Below are 21,004 nucleotides of genomic sequence, written 5' to 3'. Positions count from 1 at the left end.
TTTAATTATTTTTTTAAAGACCGAATTTTTCGGTCGTTAAAATTATTTTTATTTATTTTTTATTTTTTATTTATTTTTTATTTATTTTAATTTATTTATTTATTTATTTTGTTTATTAACGACCGAATAATCGGTCGTTAATATTATTTTTAAAATTTTAAAAAATTTTAAAGTTCATTTATATTTTTATTTATTTTTATTTTTCGATTATATATAAATATTTAATTATTTTTTATTAATTTTCTATTTAATTATTATTTTCAAATTATGGAGATTATTTTTAATTATTTAATTATTATTTTTCGATTATTATTTAATTATTATTTTCTATAGAAATAATTAATTATTTAATTATTATTTTTTGATTATTATTTTATTTTTATTTTTCTATTTCTATTTAATTATTTTTTATTAATTTTCTATTTAATATTATTTTTAATTATTTTACAAATTTAATTATTTTTTATTAATTTTCTATTTAATTATTTTTCGATTATATATAAATATTTAATTATTTTTTTATTATTTTCAAATTATTTTTATTATTTAATTATTTAATCATTATTTTCAAATAATAATAAATTATTAGATTTATTATAATAAATTATTAGACTTATTAGATTTTCTGAATTATTGTTGTATACGATTATTATTTTTCATACTCATGTTTTCTTTTATTTATTTAATTACGATAATATTATTTTTTTATTATTTTTAATTCGATCGTATATTTATCGTAAATGTTTAATGATATTTTATATTATCTCGACATATTATAAGGTTATGAATGATTAATGATATTTTATATTGAATTAGAGTTTAAATGAATTAATAGGTACTATATATATCAATAATACGAGTGTTCTGTACTGGTGACTACTCGAAAGGAACTCCAAGGTTAAGCGTGCTTGACTTAGAGCACAAGTAAGATGGGTGACCTACTGGGAAGTTCGTCAAATGGTATGCAATTAAGGTCAAAATACATTAGAAATCACTAAAAATACTTGTGGGATACAAAGATATAAAAAAAAAAAAAAAAAAAAAAAAAATTCGAAAAAAAAAATATTTTTTTCGAAAATTTTTTTTTTTTTTATTAATTTTTAACGACCGAAAATTCGGTCGTTAAAAATAAAATTTCGGTCGTTAATTAAAAAAAAATAAAAAAAAATAATTTTTTTTATTTATATTTTTTATTTTTTTTCTCTTTTTAACGACCGAAATTTCGGTCGTTAAAAATAAAAAATCGATCGTTAAATTTAACGACCGAAAAAACGGTCGTTAAAACTCGGGCGACGATGCAAACAACGACCGAAAAAATCGGTCGTTAAATCGGTCGTTAATAATATTAACGACCGATTTTTGGGTTTTAACGACCGAAATTTCGGTCGTTAGAGCCGCATTTTCTTGTAGTGTCACTTAAGTGAAGTGACCCGGGTTCGATCCCTCTTGGGAGCGAATTGGAGATTGGAGATATAAGGTGGATTTGGTGAATGGAGAGATAAGGTGGTTCTTGGAGTGGATGGGGAACTAACTACTAACATCTAACATGACTTTGCCCGATCAAAAAAAAAAATTCACTTGATAGTATATTAGTTGGCGTCATGCAACATACGGCACTAGATGTACTACGCAAATGGACTAGTAAAAGTTCATGCTTTAATTATTGTCCTTTTTATTGTGAGCCCATTTAATTTAATTATACATTTATGTGATATATTGGGAAATATTTTTCATTGCATACATGAGTATATGGACTTATATAGTACATGTGCATGTGCATGTGCTGGATCATCCTTCCGAGTGTTATTATTTTTATTTTCTTTAATTAAACACAAAATCTCATGTACAACCGGTGGTATGATACAACCCGTTCTTACCTCCTGTCCAAATTCAACTCACTTACTATATGTATTTGGGTTTGAATAGACCAGGACCTCCAGGTGGATAAGGATATTGATTTTGGGTGACCCAATTATATTATACAACCGATTGTATAGGAAACCTCGTCTTAATTAAATCGGTCTGTAATTCTAAGAATATCAATAATTTAATATATAAGTGTAATTTACCCCCAAAATAATACTTCAATGTCCAATATGATATGAATGACATGAGTGTGCATGTAAATAGAAAGGGTTTGTTGTATATATGTATATGTACATATTGAAAATGATCTATAAAAAGTTTTGATACCTCACCTTTTTTGGGTAAATAAACAAATAAATTCCTAATCGCATGACGATAGATTCGAACTTGAAACATTTTGCATTAGAAAATACTTCACCTTTTTATTTGGTGTCATTTCGTTGAGTCTATTGAAATGTTTTATAAATCGTGTATAGAATCAAAATTGAATAAGTTTTGTGTGTGCGTGTGTTTTTTTCACGGCTAACCTACAAATAAATATTCCCTATGTCAGACAAAAAACTTATCACATTTTGAACGGCACAAGTTTTAATAAGATGTGAATGAAGTTGTTACATTGCCTCTAATTGTGAACTGTAATTCCTGCTTCCAAATTACCACACCGGCTTTAAGAACTTACTTAACATATCTAATAATAGAATAATTTTTTATTTTGAAAGTCATCAGGCATCTTTTGTGTAGTAAAAGTCCTACTTTAAATATGAGTGGAGTTGTCATACTAATACAAAACCTCATAACTTCCATGCTCCCAAACAAAGCATGCAACCCATAGGATGACGAAATAGAAATTTTATTCAGAAAGGCGAACCAACGAGAGAATGGCCGGGCCTCATTAAAACCTTAGCACGAGGAAAAAGAGTACCCGTTAAGCTGAGGAAGTGTTGAGTGGTTTAAACCTCCACTCCACAAGTTCAAACTCTTTGAAACGCTCGTTGTAACATTCCGCAAACACAGTAGCTTGAACGGTCTTGACAACATCAGCATTGGCATTGATGGATTCAAGTTGCTTCATTCTTTTTCTTCTTGATAATCTAACTTGCTTCACTCTAAGTGTAAGGAGTGTGCACCTATGGGCCCACGCCTCCACCACTTTCTCTATCTCATCCAATTCATACAGTTTCCCATGCTGCTTCGCTTCACCATTGATCTGTGCAACGACAAACTCTACCTTCGCAATCAACTCTTCATAGCCAATATCGTAGATTTTAATTTCGTCCATATGCATCGGAAAGAAAGGGGACATAACACACCACGGAGGATCATCCACATCATAACCCTAATTAGAAACAAAAAAAATTGAACAGATAATGAATCAGCCGACACAAACCATACCAAAAGAAGAAAGAATGATTACCCTGCTCTCCCGAACTTGTTTAAGGAATGCCGAAAGCCTCTGGTGGCAGTTGTCGTCGCAGTTCTTGTGTTTGGAATCAGCAATATGCTCAAAATCTTCTTCCTCCCATGTTTCCAAAAAACCATCAAGCATTCCATATACGAATTGAGGGCTTTCATGCAGCGATTTCCACTTTGGTGCCCATTCCTCTTCCTCTTCCACTGATGACAACGATGGATTCATTACTTCAACGAGGGTATTGATTAGAGCTCGTCGCGCTTTGGGTGAGAATGCAAAATCAGGAACAGCTACCCTATACATACACAGCCGCAGACTCTCCTCTTTAAACCTAGAGCCTCACATTTATTTATTTTTGCAAAATATGACAAAATTAATCTATTGATATCTATACTATATTAAAAAGAGAGGCAATTTTGTAGTTATAATAAAGTTGAAGGTTTATTTATAAGAGATACATCTTTTTTTTCTTTAACTTCTTATTTTTCTATTTTATTTCTTTTTTATTGTGAAATTCGATTAATTATAAAATATTTGATATGTATATCAAATTAAAGATCATGACAAGAGCTTTAATTTGGTATATGTTATGTAAATATTGGATTTAAAATATAAAAATTATATTTATTTAAAGATTAAAACTTAAGAAAATTCTCTCTCCTCTCTCCTCTTTTTTTGAATAAATCTATTTTTTTTCAATTGTCTTTTAACTTATATTGTTTTCTTTTTTTACAATATCAATTTTTATTAATATGAATTATTCTTTATTATTTTTATATTAAACTAAAGTATATTTATCTTAAATTATATTATTTTTAATTATATTTAGAATTTTTATATAATAATCAAATTAATATCAATTTTATATATAATTATATTTAGAATTTTTATGTTTTTGACTATTCCAAATTATTGTTTGGGTTGCTATGGATAATATATGTGGGCTTGCAACTATTCGGGCCTCTATTTTAAAACAAATTTTTTAGATTATTAATTAGAGTAAAATTTTGAAGTAGCCAAAATGAAGCATAAAACACAATTTATGGCCACACATTGAAAAAACACAAATTTTGGCCATTTTTATAGCTTTGGGACGTTTTTGCCCTTAATTGGGCGGACTGGGTAGGGTCAGGAGCGCGGGTCGCGTGCCGGGTAGGATCAGGCACGCGGGTCGGGTTAGGCACTTATGGCACTATTAGTGCCATAAGTGCCAACGAAATTTTTTTTTTACTCCCCCTGCCCTGTCTACCCCCAGACCCCCGACCCCACCCACCCCACCCACCCCCAAGCCAAAAATTTTTACTTTATTATTTTATTTTATGGCACTTATGGCACTAATAGTGCCATAAGTGCCAACGAATTTTTTTTTTACTCCCCCTGCCCTGTCTACCCCCCAGACCCCCGACCCCACCCACCCCCCCAAGCCAAAAAATTTTACTTTATTATTTTATTTTATGGCACTTATGGCACTATCACTAATAGTGCCATAAGTGCCAACGAAAATTCAAAATAAAATAAAGTAAAATGGTCTTTTTAGCACTTATGGGGGTGGGTGGTGGGTGGGGTCGGGGGTCGGGGGGTAGACAAGGCAGGGGAAGTAAAAAAAAAAAAAATTTGGCTTGGGGGTGGGTGGGTGGGGTCGGGGGTCTGGGGGGGTAGACAAGGCGGGGAAAGTAAAAAAAAAAAAATTTGGCTTTTGGGTGGGTGGTGGGGGGGGTGGGTGGGTGGGGTCGGGGGTCTGGGGGGTAGACAAGGCAGGGGAAGTAAAAACCGCGCCAGCTCCTTAAAAACCTAGCAGATAAGGAGCTCGAGAATTTCCTCAACTCCGCCTCGAGAAAATTTCACTTACCATTAATGTACCCTACCGCGGCAAGTCAAGCTTGGTGGGCGTCGGTGGCAAGGTCGAAGCGGGTCGGGTACCAGGTACCCTTCACAAAAATGGGTGCGGGTTCGCCGCCGCCCATCGCTATTTCGAGTTTCAAGCATGTGTGCTTCGGCGTTTCCATAAGAGAGAGACGTTGAGGAAGTGAAAGGACGTTGAGGAAGAAGGAGAAAGTTTATTTTTCTTTTTTATTTTATTTACTAGTAGTATTATTTTTATATTTTTCTTTTTCTATTTAATTTTATATTTATTATATCTTGAATCTCTATTTTGATTTTTCACTACCTTAGTATATATTATATTTAATATTTTATAATTATAATATTTATTGTAATATACTCCAAATTTTAAAACACTCAATCTATATATAACATACTTTAAGAAAAAGAAAAAGAAAAAAAAAACCTAGAACCTAAGTGGGCGGGCCTCGTCAAAACCTTCTTGAAAATCAAGAAGGGAAAAGAGTACCCTCTAAAAAAAATACTCCCTCCGTCCGCCAAAAGTATTCCACAATTACTATATTTGGCGTCCGCAAAAAGTATTCCACTTTCCTTTTTAAGTCATGGTCCCACCATCTTACTTTATATTTTATTCTTACAAATACTCTTTATTTACAAAAAAATCCACCTCAAATTCAATCTCAACCACACATCTCATAAATTGGTGGGACCATTTCTCCACTACATCAACATCATCTCCAATTTTATTAAACTCCGTGCCCAGCCAAAGTGGAATACTTCTGGCGGACTGAGGGAGTACTCATTACTTATATAATAAACTATAATAATAAACTACATTAATGTTTCTCAACTAATCGTCGCCGCCATCGTCCTCGTCGTCGCCATCGTTGCCATCGTCTTCCTCCTCATGTCCTTCACCGTTGTTGTCATTCTCCTCCTCCCCCTCCTCATCTCTTACACCGTCACTATCAATATTAGTATCAGTAGTATCATCTACTGATTCAGACAATCTTGACTATCCCGAATCTTGACTATAAATAGTTCCAGCCGAAATCGTTCGACAAATCAGGTTCGGGATAGTCAAGATTGTCCGAATCAGTAGATGCCCACTACTCATCGTCGGAGTCGGACATATTAATAATTTTGAATAATAATAATAATCTAATTTGGTTATTTTCATTCTGATATTGACCAATTTATAATTTTGGCTCATCTAAATCAATGGTCAAGTTCTTTTCCCTCTTAATCAATCTAATTGTTGCTATTTGTTTTCTATAAACTTCTAGAATTTTTTGTTTAAATCATTGGTTGAGATATAATTGATCTAAATTGCAACTAATTGTTATCTATAAACTTCTAGTACATTCATACAATTACCATTCAATTTTTAAATTAAATCTTGATTTTTTAATATAATGTAAATTTGATCATTATCTAACAGTAAATATTATTGTTCCCATTTTTTTTATTAGCCAATTCTACTAACATAAATTCCAAAGATTATAAAAAAGAAAAGAAAAACCTAAAAAAGAACCCTTGAAAGCACAGAGGATTAAACTATAGCCAATTCTACTAATATAAATTCGAAAGATTATATATAAAAAAAAAGAAGGAAAACCTAAAATAGAACCCTTGAAAGCACAGAGGATTAAACTAAGAGTCGAGACTCGTTACTTGTCTAGGAGGCATACCCAAAAGGGAGAAATCCTTATAGAGTAAAAAGGATACTCGATAAAGAAGAAAAAAAGTACTCGTCTAATAAAGAAGAACCAACGAAGCCTTATTTGTTGATGTTTCGTTCCCCTTAATACGTTCCATTTATAAGCAAACATCACAAACAAATAATTGAGACATGAATCAAAGTTACGTCAACGTAAACAGGAAACACTTGTACTTCTTGCAACTAAAACATTCATGCATGACAAAAGACTATTATATGGTGTATGATCTAATAAAAAGGCCCTTAAGTATTCAGTAATAAACATAATCCGATGGAACAACGCTCCACAAGCGATAGATCATAGTACCTTTTCTCTGGATCGTTCTTTCTCTGCAGAGCCCTTCCTTTTTGGTGATTAACCTTTTCAGAGATGTTCTATCTCCTGCTCCAAAGTAGTCGTTCCTCACCAAACAAGGAACCTCGAAAATTGAAGCATCGGCAATGTTTAAATCTATCTCCAAATGTTCAAATCTATCCGCCAACGGATATATTCAAGACCTCTCCTATAAATAGAGTTCGAGGATCACTTCAACCTTCACCGATTCAACTACATAAGCTGAAACGCTGCCGAATTCATTACTCAGCAATTCAAAGCCATTCCAAAGTTTGAATCGAAGAAGAGAATCACAAAGCCAAACAAGGAACCTCAAAGATCGAAGATTGTACTTTTTTCTATTTTTTTGTTTTAATTTTTATTTTCAACACTTTTTTAACTTTTATTTTTATTTTTTTCCATCTATTTCTTTTTTTTAAATATTATCTTTATTCATATCAATGGTTATTTTTTCTTACAACTATAATTACTTAACCAAATAATTAACATTACAAATTTTCGTGAGTAAAAATAATAATTTTCGTGGAAAAAAAATAATTTTAAAATATTACATTTATTCATATGCATAATTAATTTTTAATTAAGATAATAATTACTTTTAATAAGTATAAAATATACATTTGCTAGCACAAATGTATACTTATGTTAATATAAGTATTTATCTTTATTAAATATAAAGTATTTCTAAACCCTAAACCCTGAACCCTAATAAAAATATTTACTTTTAATAAGCATAAGAGATATATATATATATATATATATATATATATATATACTTATGTTATATAAGTAATTTTTCTTACAATAATAATTATTTGATCAAATAACTAAAAGTACAAATTATCAAGAATAAAAGTAAGAATTATCGTGAACAAATGTAATAATTTAGAAACATTACATTTTATTGTAACAATAATACTTTTTATTACAATAATAATTACTTAACCAAATAGCTAAGAATAAAAGTTCTAGCCAATAAAAATAACTTTACTTTTCTTTATATCAATAATTACTTTTGTTTATAAAAGTAAAAGTTCATATGAATAAAATTAAACATTGTTGTGAAGAAATGTAATGTTTCAAAAACATTACATTTCTTCATAATAATTATTACTTTTTATTACAACAATAATTAAAACAAATGTAATAATTTAAAAAAAAATTATATTTGTTCATATCAATAATTACTTTTTATTATGATAACATTTACTTCATCAAATACATAAAAATATTAATTCTCATTCATAAAAGTAATAATTATTAATTGTGAACAAATGTAATAATTTTAAAATATTATATTTATGCATATCAATAATTACTTTTTATTACGATAATATTTACTTCATCAAATAAATAAAAGTACAAATTCTCATTCACAAAAGTAATAATTATTGTGAACAAATGTAATAGTTTTAAAAAATTACTTTTTTTCATACTAATAGTTACTTTATATTATAGTAATAATTACTTGACAAAATTAACACAAACAAAAATTATGAACCACAATCACCAACAATGATTTTTCAACAAACACAAATCAGCAGATAATTTACTAGGAAATACAATTATGAGGAATCAACGAAAAATAAAGAAAATATTGAAAGGTTAAAAAAACCAAAATATATTAAAAAAAATGCAAAACAAAAATAAGTAAATATATAAAAAATGCTAAAAATAAAAAAAATACAAAAAAAAATAGGAAAAGGAAAAAAAACGTAGGAAAAGGAAAAAAAACGTTTAAAAAATGATTTGATTTGATTTAAAAAACAACTTATGTTTGATTTGCTCTGTCTGTAACATCTAACTTACAAAAATAATATTGTCATTTAATTAACGTATAGATAGTTATTAAACAAAGTATAAGTTTATGTGGATAAATTTGATGGTTATAAATATAATTATCAAGATTATTAATTATATTTAATAATTGTAAACGTTCATAAATACGAAAATATAAATTTGATGATTATAAATAAAATTATCAAGAGTATAATGTACGTTAATAATGTAATTATGAATACTAAATCCTAAACACTGAATACTAATTAAATCCTAAATAATGAATACTAAACCCCTAATGGTAATATTAACTTTTATTTATCCTAAGATATACATTTGTATGCACAAATGTATACTTATGTCAATATAAGTATTTCATATCATTCAATATTTTTTACAACCTAAATTCTTAAAACTGAACCCTAAATAATCAATACCAAACCCTAAACACTGAATACTTAACCTTAAACCTTGAATACTAAACCCTAACCTTAATGGTAATATTTACTTTTATAAAGCCTAACATATACATTTGTATGTACAAATGTATACTTATGTCAATATAAGTATTTCTTATCATTCAATATTTTCTACAACCTAAATCCTGAAGACTGAACCCTAAACATTGAATACTAAACCTTAAATCTTGAATACTAAACCCTAAACCTTGAATACTAAACCCTAATGGTAATATTTACTTTTATAAAGCCTAACATATACATTTGTTAGAACAAATATATACTTAGAGTTTGAGGGTTTTTTAGGACAATAACTTAGATTGATTTGGAAATTAGGACAATAACTTTCGAACTTGTAAAAATAGGACACTAATTCTTTTTTAGAATAAAATAGGACACTAATTAATAAGTGTTGCATCCGCAGGACATTTTTTAGCCAATTATTGGCTGAGAAATGTCCTATTTTTACGACGTTTATTAATTAGTGTCCTATTTTACTCTAAAAAAATAATTAGTGTCCTATTTTTACAAGTCCGAAAGTTATTGTCCTAATTTTCAAATCAATCTAAGTTAATGTCCTAAAAAATCCCCTGACTCTATATACTTATGTCAATATAAGTATTTCCTATCATTCAATATTTTGTAAACCCGAAACATCGAATACTAAACTCTAAATAAAGAATACTAAACCCTAAATAATGAATACTAAACCCTAAACACTAAATACTAATTAAATCCTAAATAATGAATACTAAACCCTAATGGTAATATTTACTCATGGGAACTTATACTTTTAGTTATTTACTCAAGTAATTATTGTTGACAGAAAAAGTAATTATTGTTTTGAAGAAATGTAATATTTTAAAAGTATTACATTTTTCACAAAAATATATAAAAAAATATAAAAGAAAATACTGGAAGGGATAAAAACACCAAAACTATAAAAAAAAATGCAAAAGAAAAACAGTAAAATTAAAAAAAAAAATGAAAAAAAAAACAGTAAAAAAGAAAAGAAAAAGAAAATACTGAAAAGAAAAAAGAAAATATATAAAAAAAATACAAAAAAACTGGAAAAGGAAAAAAATGTAAAAAAGAAAAAAGGAAATCAAACCATAAAAAAAAATCCCAAATCATGCAGTCATGCAGTTCAAGTGTTTTACTATCCCTATCCCAGTACGAACCAATAGAAGAAAAATTGGTGGTCAGCATGCAAAGTCAACGCAAGATCAAAGGTTGAAGTATCTACTGCAGCATCTACATCAATATTAGATCAACCATTTCAAGAAGAAGTGATTACTATTATGTCTACTCACACAAATGTAGGCATTGAACAATCACTTCTGCTTCATCCCCTCGGTGGAATCGTTGAGATTGAAGATGACGATGAACCAGAAGACGAGGAACTCTCGTTGACATCTGACGATAATGATGATGATAGTAGTGATGATTATGAATAAATGTGTCAATCCTTCATCACATCCTATGTCAAATACACCTAAATCTTTTTCTTCTTATTTTTGTAAAATCTCCAATCTCACATCAACTTTTTAGTATAAAATTTCATCAAATAAAAAATTATATAAAAAGATAATTTACTTTAACTCTCAACAAAAATTAACATATAACTGACAAAAATTGTTGAGATTATTATAGCTTGAACTGTACCAATAATTTATTTTAATCCAATAAAATTAAAAATTAAAAATAATTTATATAAAAACAATTTTATATGCTATATTGAAAAATAATATATAATAATAATTATAATATAAAATAGTTCCCCGTCGAATTTCGACGGGTTATACACTAGTTTAGTAGTAAAGCACTTCTAATTTACTGTCCAAAAACATCATTAGCTTTGAAATAAATTATTAAGGCACAAATTTAAATCACAAAATCTTGAGTACACCTGGATGTACCGTACAATCGGGTTGACCCGTATCTAAAATAGTACTCCCTCCGTCCCAATAAAAGTGGCCACATTTCATTTTTGGGTGTCCCATTAAAAGTGGCTACTTTTTAAAAATGGCAAAAGTTTACTTTAATTAAGTCAACAATTACTCACTAATTTGGTTAACAATTGTAGGCCACTTTCTAAAAATGCCAAAATTACTCACTAATTTGGTCAACAATTGTAGGCCACTTTCTAAAAATTACTCACTAATTTTGGTGGGTCACACTCAATTAAAACATAACAATCCATTTCTTAATTTCCGTGCCAAAACAAAGTGGTCACTTTTATTGGGACGGAGGGAGTATTATTTATATGAGTTGGATCAAGTTATGGGTTCAAATTAGAATGTGGGTCCAAATTTAAATAAAGATATAACTCGGTTGTACGGTACACCCGAGTGTACTCAAGATCACCTCAATTTAAATTTGGACAACATAAAACACTCCTTCCATGAGTACGGTTATTTGTCAAAATATAATGCAGCAAAATTTGAGATTTAAGATGAATTCATGTACACTTTTATATTGATAATTTTTCAAGACTATCACCACCTAGTTTAAAATTATAGGAAATGGTAATTAACTGACGGAAAACACAAACTTTTTTTTTATATCAAAAATAAAATTTGAGTACAAGGCCTGTCCCTTACAAAAATATCATTTTAGTGCCGAAAAACACCTACAAAACATAACAGTTTGCAAATATCACCAAACTTACAGCTACAAGTAAGATCTAGGATCACACATCCAATTGCCGACCAAAAAAAGCATCAAACAAGTTCCGATCATTTGAATAAGTGTTTAAACAAATAAAAATACAATCCACGATTTGCAATTTGTATATTCTAGAAAAAGAAAATTGTTTGTGTCATTACTTTTTTTTATAAATTATATAAGTGAATAAAAAAACTATATTTATTATTTGATAAATTTAATGTCATAGAAAAATCTGTAGTACGATTCCAAGACAATTACTAAATGTCACGGGAAAAAAAAGAGTTATTAGCATGTAAATACACGAACTTTTTATATTTTCTGAAATTTAACATGACTTTTATTTTTAGCCCACAAATACACGAACTTAACATTTTTTCTGATTTTTGACATCGACATGAAAAAACTCTATTTAGTGTTGAGGTGGAGGCCGGAATACATGACGTGGACTACGAAATATGCACTTGAATAGAGTAATTTGATTCATTATTTTAATTAGAGAGTGAATGACATGGTATACCGGCCTTCACGTTAATAGTAAATTAGAATTTTTTCTTATCAATGTCAAAAATCAGAAAAAAATGTTAAGTTCATGTATTTATGGTCTAAAAATAAAAGTCATGTTAAATTTAAAAAAATATAAAAAATTCGTGTATTTACAGGCTAATAACCCAAAAAAAAGGAAGAATTTTAGACTTTTAGTTCACCCCTTTTATTTTCTTTTTCTTTTTATTTATTTTCTGTTTTTGTTTTGGATGGCTGGAGAAGTCTAATAGCCACAATTTATACTACAGATAATTACAAATCCGCAATTCATCTGAACAGATTCTGGGCTGAGCATAAACCGAACCGAACCGAAAAAATCGACCGAACCGATCATTTCTAGTTCGGTTCGGTTTTAGAATTTCTGGTTCGGTTTTCGGTTCGGTTTTCATACTTAAAAACCGATCATGATCGGTTCGGTTGTCGGTTTTTTAGTTTTGGTTCGGTTATGAACCGAACCGAACCGATCATGATATATATATAATATATTATTTATTTTATATTTTATATTACAAGTGGTAAAACTAAACCCTATTCTCAATTTCTCATCCTCATTTTGAAACTCCCAAGTGAGTCCCAGCGGCGCCTCCCTTTCCTCCCTCCCTCCCAGCCGAAACCCTAGTTTCCTCCTTCCCTCCCAGCCGCGCGGCGCCTCCTCCACACTTCCCAGCCGGCAGCCGGCGCCTCTCTAACCAGCGACCACCCCCAGCGCCTCCATTCTCTGCACGACTGGCAGACCAGGACGGCAGCGCAGCACGAGCAGACCCGCCGGCCGCCCCCCGCTTCTGACGTCTCCAGCACCGCAGCACGAGCCAGACGTCGTCCAGACCAGCCAGACGGCAGCGCAGCACGAGCAGACCCGCCGGACCGCCGCTGAAGCCTGACGCTTCCGATTTCGAAAGGTAAACCAACTGCTGTGCCTGTGTAATTGAATCGATCTACATTCATGTAATTTGTAAATTGAATGAATAGACAGATTTGTGTTTAGGGTCAGATTTAGATTTGTTGTTGTTTGTGAATGAATGGACGGATTTGTAAATTGAATTGAATGAATGAATGGACAGATTTCTTTAGGGTCAGATTTAGTTTTTTACAGAATACTACAGATTTTCGGTTTTTTACAGAATACTACAGTTTCAATAGTTCATGCAATTCAAAAGCCTCTAAACAAAAGAAAACAGATATAGCATCACAGCACGACCAAATTCATGAAAGAAACTACCCTTACAAAGCCTCTAAAGCTTATACATAAATTCATTATATAACCACATATATAAACCGATAAGGCAATCATGTGATAGAATAAAAAGCTAGAACAATAGAAAATAAGCTAGGGTATAATCGAACCGATTTTCCGGTTAATTAACCATGAAATAGGTAATCGGAAAATAAAGTCGAACATCACAGCACGACCGAATTCCCCACACACACGCACATAGGTATTGAACTTACGGCTGTGGCGCGGCGGCGGTCTGGTGCGGGGATAGATGCACATAGGTATTGAACTTACGGCTGTGGCGCGGCGGAGGTCTGGTGCGGGGATAAGTTAGTGTTAGAAATTTATACGTTAGGGTTAGAAATTGGGCCTCGTCGATGGGCTTGTCCCAATAAAAGAAATTTGTGATTGTGATTATTCTTTATTTTTATTGTTATTATTCACAAATTTCTTTTATTGGGACAAGCCCATCGACGAGGCCCAATTTCTAACCCTAACGTATAAATTTCTAACACTAACTTCTATCCCCGCACCAGACCTCCGCCGCGCCACAGCCGTAAGTTCAATACCTATGTGCATCTATCCCCGCACCAGACCGCCGCCGCGCCACAGCCGTAAGTTCAATACCTATGTGCATCTATCCCCGCACCAGACCGCCGCCGCGCCACAGCCGTAAGTTCAATACTTATGTGCGTGTGTGTGGGGAATTTGGTCGTGCTGTGATGTTCGACTTTATTTTCCGATTACCTATTTCATGGTTAATTAACCGGAAAATCGGTTCGATTATACCCTAGCTTCTTTTCTATTGTTCTAGCTCTTTATTCTATCACATGATTGCCTTATCGGTTTATATATGTGGTTATATAATGAATTTATGTATAAGCTTTAGAGGCTAGGCTTTGTGAGGGTAGTTTCTTTCATGAATTTGGTCGTGCTGTGATGCTAAAATAAAAAAAATTAGTGATATTTCATGTATAAATATATAGTCCTGTAGAGTAGTGACCAAACTCTACACCTAGACTTTTATGTTCATAAATAGTCACGCATATTGTCTTGATTCTTGACTTTTATATTCTTAGGTTAATTACTTGAAAAGTCATGAATAGTCACGAAAGTTAGTTGGTTTTGTGAATTGCATGAATCATTGAACTAATCCTAACAATTTAGTCCCATAGAGTAGTGACCAGACTCTACACCTAGATTTTTATGTTTATAAATAGTCACGTACATTGTCTTGATTCTTGACTTTTATATTTTTAGGTTAATCACTTGAAAAGTCATGAATAGTCACGAAAGTTAGTTGGTTTTTTGAATTGCATGAACTATTGAACTAATCCTAACAATTTAGTTTTTTTTTTAGTAAGTATAGAAAGTGATTGAAGCTGTAATGGATGTAATGGCTGTAATGGATGGAAGCGACTCAAAGCGGCCCTGCAGAAAACAAAAGCGTAAACGGAAACAGGTGCGCTTTTATTGTTAATTGTAAATTTCTGCATGCGGTCAATGTGTGCATTTTCGAGTAAGATTCTAGGTTATATATATTAATTAATTTATGTTTATTGCATTGGATTGTTTTGTTATTAACTTGATCAATCAATTTATATAGGTTGACGACAGGATAAGTAAGCTGTCTGAAGACATAATCCTTAAGATGTCGGATTTGTGGAAAGACACCTCTAAACTCGATTTTCAAAACACCGATTGCACTTTCAAAACTGAAATTGAGCACACTTCATGGGATGCGGAGAACTGCAAGTATGTGAAAATGGTAAATTCGGCTATCGAATCGCATCAATCCCCCTGCTTGCAATCTTTCATCCTCCAATTCTACGTAAACAAATCAGGCAAGAGCGCAGTCGCCAAATGGCTGGAGTTTGCATGGTCGAGACGAGTAGAGTGTTTGATGTTCAACTTCCAATGTAGGAGACCAGAGTCTATGCTTGTCCTAGAAGAGCTGTTGGCAGAGATGAGACCTATGAATTACCTCAAGAGATTGTGTCTAACAGGTATGGAGTTTCCATTTTTCACATTTACACTTCTATTTCGAGCCATGATGAACTATAACTTCTATTTTTTACATTTACACTTCTATTTCAAGCCATGATGGAAGCTATAGCTCTCATTTTTAAATTTCGTAACATATCGTCCTATTTCTAAAAAACATTGAAAGTTACTGTCCTATTTTAACAATTAGCTCGGCAGGTATGAGAGTGGGTGGTGAAGCCATCTCATTGATCCTGCGTAATTGCCCTATGTTGTTGGACCTGAATATCAGAGTGAGGGCGGATTTGACGTCTGATGTTCATGTCTGCGGCGGCGCAGCCCTCAAGTTGAACAGGTTGAGGATAAGCTATTATTGCCCAGAATCCACAAAATCCGTCTATATTTCTGCTCCAAATCTTACCATGGTTAATCTCACTGCAACAAAACGGGGGAAGCTGTTTTTCGAGAATGTTCCGAAGCTTGTTCATGCGGTGTTTACTGTCGGATATGCAAGATATATTGGGCAGAATTTTGTTCCTTGCATCATCTCCCAACTGCAAAAGCTCACCTTGGAGCTCTATTATTCTAAGGTTAGACTTGCTAGTTTAATTAACTAGCATTTTAATTAATTTACACGATGACTCACTTAATCAAATTTGGTAGAAGCATTTGGCGAAATGGTTTCCGCCTCAAATGCCTAATCTCAAGGAGTTGGTCCTTGTGGATAATGGAGTGTATGAGCACGGTTGTCTCTTGCTGGTGAAGGCTTTCATATCGGCATTGCCTCGTCTTCAAAAATTCGAATTCGTGGTTGGTATAACGATGTAGTACTATGTTTTTCATTTTACCCATTAATTAATTCTTACACATATATATTTATATGCAGTTTCTTGACAATGCAACATCACACGAAAGATTTAGATGTCCGCACCAACATTTGAAAGTGTTAAAGTTTCAAGGGTCTTGTGCGAGGCATATCATCGAACTGGTGACGCGCGTTTCAGATAATTGCGACGCGTTTCAAGAAATAAATACTTGTTCTCCGCTTATGGGTAAAGTTGAGGTGGAAGCTCACAAGAACCATCTCAAACAGCTTGGACTCGAATTATCTCATCACATCCAATTCAAGTTTTTTAAGTTCACATAATAGTACTCACTCCGTCCCAAAGGAAATGTCCTCCTTCTTTTGGGCACGGTTATTAAGGATGCATAATTTGCCTAATCTAGTAGAAACTGAAATGATGCATAATCTGTCATTGAATCTTATATGCTGCCTAATATAGTAAAAACTGAAATTTCCTTAATATTATACTAGATTAGGCATATTATGCATCCTTAATAACCGTGCCCAAAAGAAGGAGGACATTTCCTTTGGGACGGAGGGAGTACTACTTTGATGTATGGAATATTAAAGTTTTATTTAAAATTTTGTTGGAATTTTGGAAGTTTTATTGGAGTTGAAGACCTGAACAAACTAAAAGAAAAAATGACATGTTTTAGCAAAATTCTGATTACATTGTAAGAGACTGGAATTATCATTGCATAGATTTCAGATTCAAAGTATGATTAATAGTCTTTATTTATATAGAGTCAAAACAAGCTGATCCAGGACCGAATATTAACAATCAAAAGTAGAAAGCAGCACCAAAATCAACCTCTATTTCTGTTGCCAGCTGATGTGGAGAACATTCTCCTTTCACACTTGAGCTCTGTCGAGTTTTTAGCTCTGATAGTGAAGTTTAGAGCTGTCAAAATCGGCCTGGCCCGATGGGTTGGCTCGGTCCGCTCGGGTTTAGGACTGGGTGTCTTTAAACCTAGAGCCTCACATTTATTTATTTTTGCAAAATCTGCCAAAAATTAATCTATCTATATATATACTATATTATAAAGAGAGACAATTTTGTAGTTATAATAAAATTGAAGGTTTCTTTATAAGCTATACATTTTTTTTCTTCTTATTTTTCTATTTTTTTTCTTTTTTAAAATTGTGAAATACGACTAATTATAAAATACTTTGATATGTATATCAAATTAAAGATCATGATAAGAGCTTTAATTTGATATATGTTATGTAAATATTGGATTTAAAATATAAAAATTATATTTATTTAAAGATTAAAATTAAAAAAAAATCTCTCTCCTCTCTCCTCTTTTTTTTGAATAAATCTATTTTTTTTCAATTATTTTTTAACTTATATTGTTTTCTTTTTTTACAATATCAATTTTAATTAATATGAATTATTCTTTATTATTTTTATATTAAACTAAAGTATATTTATCTTAAATTATATTATTTTTAATTATATTTAGAATTTTTATATAATAATCAAATTAATATCAATTTTATATATAATTATATTTAGAATTTTTATGTTTTTGACTATTCCAAATTATTGTTTGGGTTGCTATGGATAATATACGTGGGCTTGCAACTATTCGGGCCTCTATTTTAAAACAAATTTTTTAGATTATTAATTATTAAGTTTTGGTATTGGTAGTTTAGCTCTAATTTCTTCAAATGACATTTATTTGAAATTGTATTTAGGGGGTGTATTGGTTCAAGACTTTAATAGATTTCTGCATACTTTTAAAATCTGGGTGTATTCGTTCAGGACTTTTAAAAGTCTATGAAAATCTGGGTGTATTTAAAAATCTACGGATTTTAACATTGGACCGATTTGCATGGATTTCATTCAAAAAATACACATGAACAAATCCGAGCTCAGACCACGAGAATTCAAATCTTGAGAGTTTCCAGCGCTCGCTGGGTACCAGCGGACGCGGCTGAGGAGCTACAACGATGGCCGCTGGACCCTAGCGGTCGCTGGTGGCCAGAAGGATCCCAGTCCCAAAATTCATCAAGTGTGACCAGCACATCAGCCAGGCAAGGTTTCTTCTTGCTAAGCTAAATCCATCCGTCACTCAGAATTCGACGTATTTTGAGGGTTCGGAGTTTATATTCACCGACGATGTGAGCTTGCAAGTTTTCATTGAGGACTTGCAAGCCCTGGCTGTGCATGGTTAAGGGTTGATTCAAGATTTATACACAAAAACGATGATTGTATTTGTATTAAAAAAAGTGTGTCAATAGTTTTGGCCTTTGTTGTAGATTGGCTTTCTTGTGGATTTTGCAGGTCGTAGATGTTGCACTTGATGAGATGCATTAGAATAGAGCCATAATTAGCCATCATTTGGCATGCAAAAGTATTGTAGAGTGGAAAATCGATTATAAGAGATATGTGGAATGTATTTGATTGATTTAATTTTGGGGAATCACGAAAGACAGGGCACTATACATTTGACTTTTAGGGCACTTGACCCTTTTAGAGCTGCGCTTTGGGTGGCCGTTAAAATGCGGGGACCTTATTTGCTTCAGTTTTGACACATTGAAGTAGTAAACAACGTCAATTTTGACATTAGGGTGTTAAAGACGATAGGAGTGTCAACGTTTGGGGGATTGAAATTGGTACTTAAATAAGCTCGAAGACCTTATAAACTTCTGAAAAATAAGTTCATCTGCTCCAATTTATTTTTGAGTTATTCTGGTTGGAGCTCACAATAGGGGGAGATTAAATAAAAAGATTTTTTCCAATATGAAAAATATAATTAGGGATTTTGATAAATAAAATCACGAAGTAATTTGATATTGTAATTTCAACGCGATTTTTGAAATGTGACAATTTAAATAACCATCTTTTCAATTTTTGCAATTCCGTCCCTCCAATTTTTTTGGATCGTTGGAGTGTTGAATTGAAACTTACATAGACGATGTCCTTTTTGTGTGGAAAATCTTCATTCTCCAAAACGAAAAAGCCCCAATCTCCCCCATCTTTGGTAAAAATCCTCACACAACACAACTCCTTCCTTCACTATTCACACTCTCTTCCTCCTTGATCGGAAAATTCAATTTATCCTAAATTTTACTCGGAATTGTTGGCAAATTCAGAATTCAGAGCATGAATTTGAAGCCGCCGGCCTCCACAACGGCGCGGCCGTCTGGCTCCATCGTGACGGCTGAGAAGGCCTTGTCCTTCACATCCGCACAAGGGCTGGCTCGGCCGACGCCGATCTTCAGCTGCTCAAAAACCGCCCCAGCTCCTTAAAAACCTAGCGGATAAGGAGCTCGAGAATTTCCTCAACTCCGCCTCGAGAAAATTTCAGTTACCATTAATGTACCCTACCGCGGCAAGTCAAGCTTGGTGGGCGTCGGTGGCAAGGTCGAAGCGGGTCGGGTACCAGGTACCCTTCACAAAAATGGGTGCAGGTTCGCCGCCGCCCATCGCTATTTTGAGTTTCAAGCATGTGTGCTTCGGCGTTTCCATAAGAGAGAGACGTTGAGGAAGAAGGAGAAAGTTTATTTTTCTTTTTTATTTTATTTACTAGTAGTATTATTTTTATATTTTTCTTTTTCTATTTAATTTTATATTTATTATATCTTGAATCTCTATTTTGATTTTTCACTACCTTAGTATTATATTTAATATTTTATAATTATAATATTTATTGTAATATACTCCAAATTTTAAAACACTAAATCTATATATAACATACTTTAAGAAAAAGAAAAAAAACCTAGAACCCAAGTGGGCGGGCCTCGTCAAAACCTTCTTGAAAATCAAGAAGGGAAAAGAGTACCCTCTAAAAATAATACTCATTACTTATATAATAAACTATAATAATAAACTACATTAATGTTTCTCAACTAATCGTCGCCGCCATCGTCCTCGTCGTCACCATCGTTGCCATCGTCTTCCTCTTCATGTCCTTCACCGTTGTTGTCATTCTCCTCCTCCTCCTCCTCATCTCTTACACCGTCACTATCAATATTAGTATCAGTAGTATCATCTTTATAGTTCCAACCGGAATCGTTCGACAAATCAGACAATCTTGACTATCCCGAACCTGATTTTCCGGCTGGAACTATAAAGATGATACTACTAATACAGATACTGATAATTACGCTGTAAGAGATGAGGAGGATGAGGAGGAGAATGACAACAACGGTGAAGGACATGAGGAGGAAAATCAATAAAGATTATCAATATCAATTATAATAATCTAATTTGGTTATTTTCATTCTGATATCGACCAATTTATAATTTTGGTTCATCTAAATCAATGGTCAAGTTCTTTTCCCTCGTAATCAATCTAATTGTTGCTATTTGTTTTCTATAAACTTCTAGAA

General features: G+C 32.1%; 3 protein-coding genes across 5 annotated transcripts in view; 1 reads left to right on the top strand and 2 right to left on the bottom strand.

The window, feature by feature from the left end:
- The window catches only part of LOC130991483 (phosphatidylinositol/phosphatidylcholine transfer protein SFH6-like), a 52,303-nt gene that overhangs the window by 18,088 nt on the left and 13,211 nt on the right, over positions 1 to 21,004 (bottom strand). The window lies entirely within an intron of this gene.
- LOC130991486 (uncharacterized) lies at positions 2,612 to 3,602 on the bottom strand. Its single transcript, XM_057915743.1, has 2 exons — positions 3,281 to 3,602; positions 2,612 to 3,202 (listed from the first exon to the last, which is right to left on the bottom strand). Exons 1-2 carry the CDS (start codon positions 3,578 to 3,580, stop codon positions 2,792 to 2,794), a joined length of 711 nt encoding a protein of 236 aa, XP_057771726.1. The 5' UTR covers positions 3,581 to 3,602; the 3' UTR covers positions 2,612 to 2,791.
- Positions 13,127 to 17,402, top strand: LOC130991485 (uncharacterized). 3 transcript variants are annotated; one of them, XM_057915740.1, is made up of 6 exons: positions 13,127 to 13,522; positions 15,197 to 15,298; positions 15,443 to 15,842; positions 16,039 to 16,409; positions 16,483 to 16,629; positions 16,706 to 17,402. In XM_057915740.1, the coding sequence occupies exons 2-6, from the start codon at positions 15,224 to 15,226 to the stop codon at positions 16,964 to 16,966; spliced, it is 1,254 nt and encodes a 417-aa protein (XP_057771723.1). In that variant the 5' UTR covers positions 13,127 to 13,522; positions 15,197 to 15,223; the 3' UTR covers positions 16,967 to 17,402. The 3 variants fall into 3 exon arrangements, with proteins under 3 accessions (XP_057771723.1, XP_057771725.1, XP_057771724.1); XM_057915742.1 differs by having other exon boundaries at positions 13,144 to 13,522; positions 15,185 to 15,298; XM_057915741.1 differs by lacking the exon at positions 13,127 to 13,522 and adding an exon at positions 14,341 to 14,508.

The sequence above is a fragment of the Salvia miltiorrhiza genome, chromosome 7 (genome assembly GCF_028751815.1).
Source record: "Salvia miltiorrhiza cultivar Shanhuang (shh) chromosome 7, IMPLAD_Smil_shh, whole genome shotgun sequence".
NCBI lineage: Eukaryota > Viridiplantae > Streptophyta > Magnoliopsida > Lamiales > Lamiaceae > Salvia > Salvia miltiorrhiza.
The sequence above is the reverse complement of the archived record's forward strand: the minus strand, read 5'-3'. Positions and strand labels throughout refer to the sequence as shown.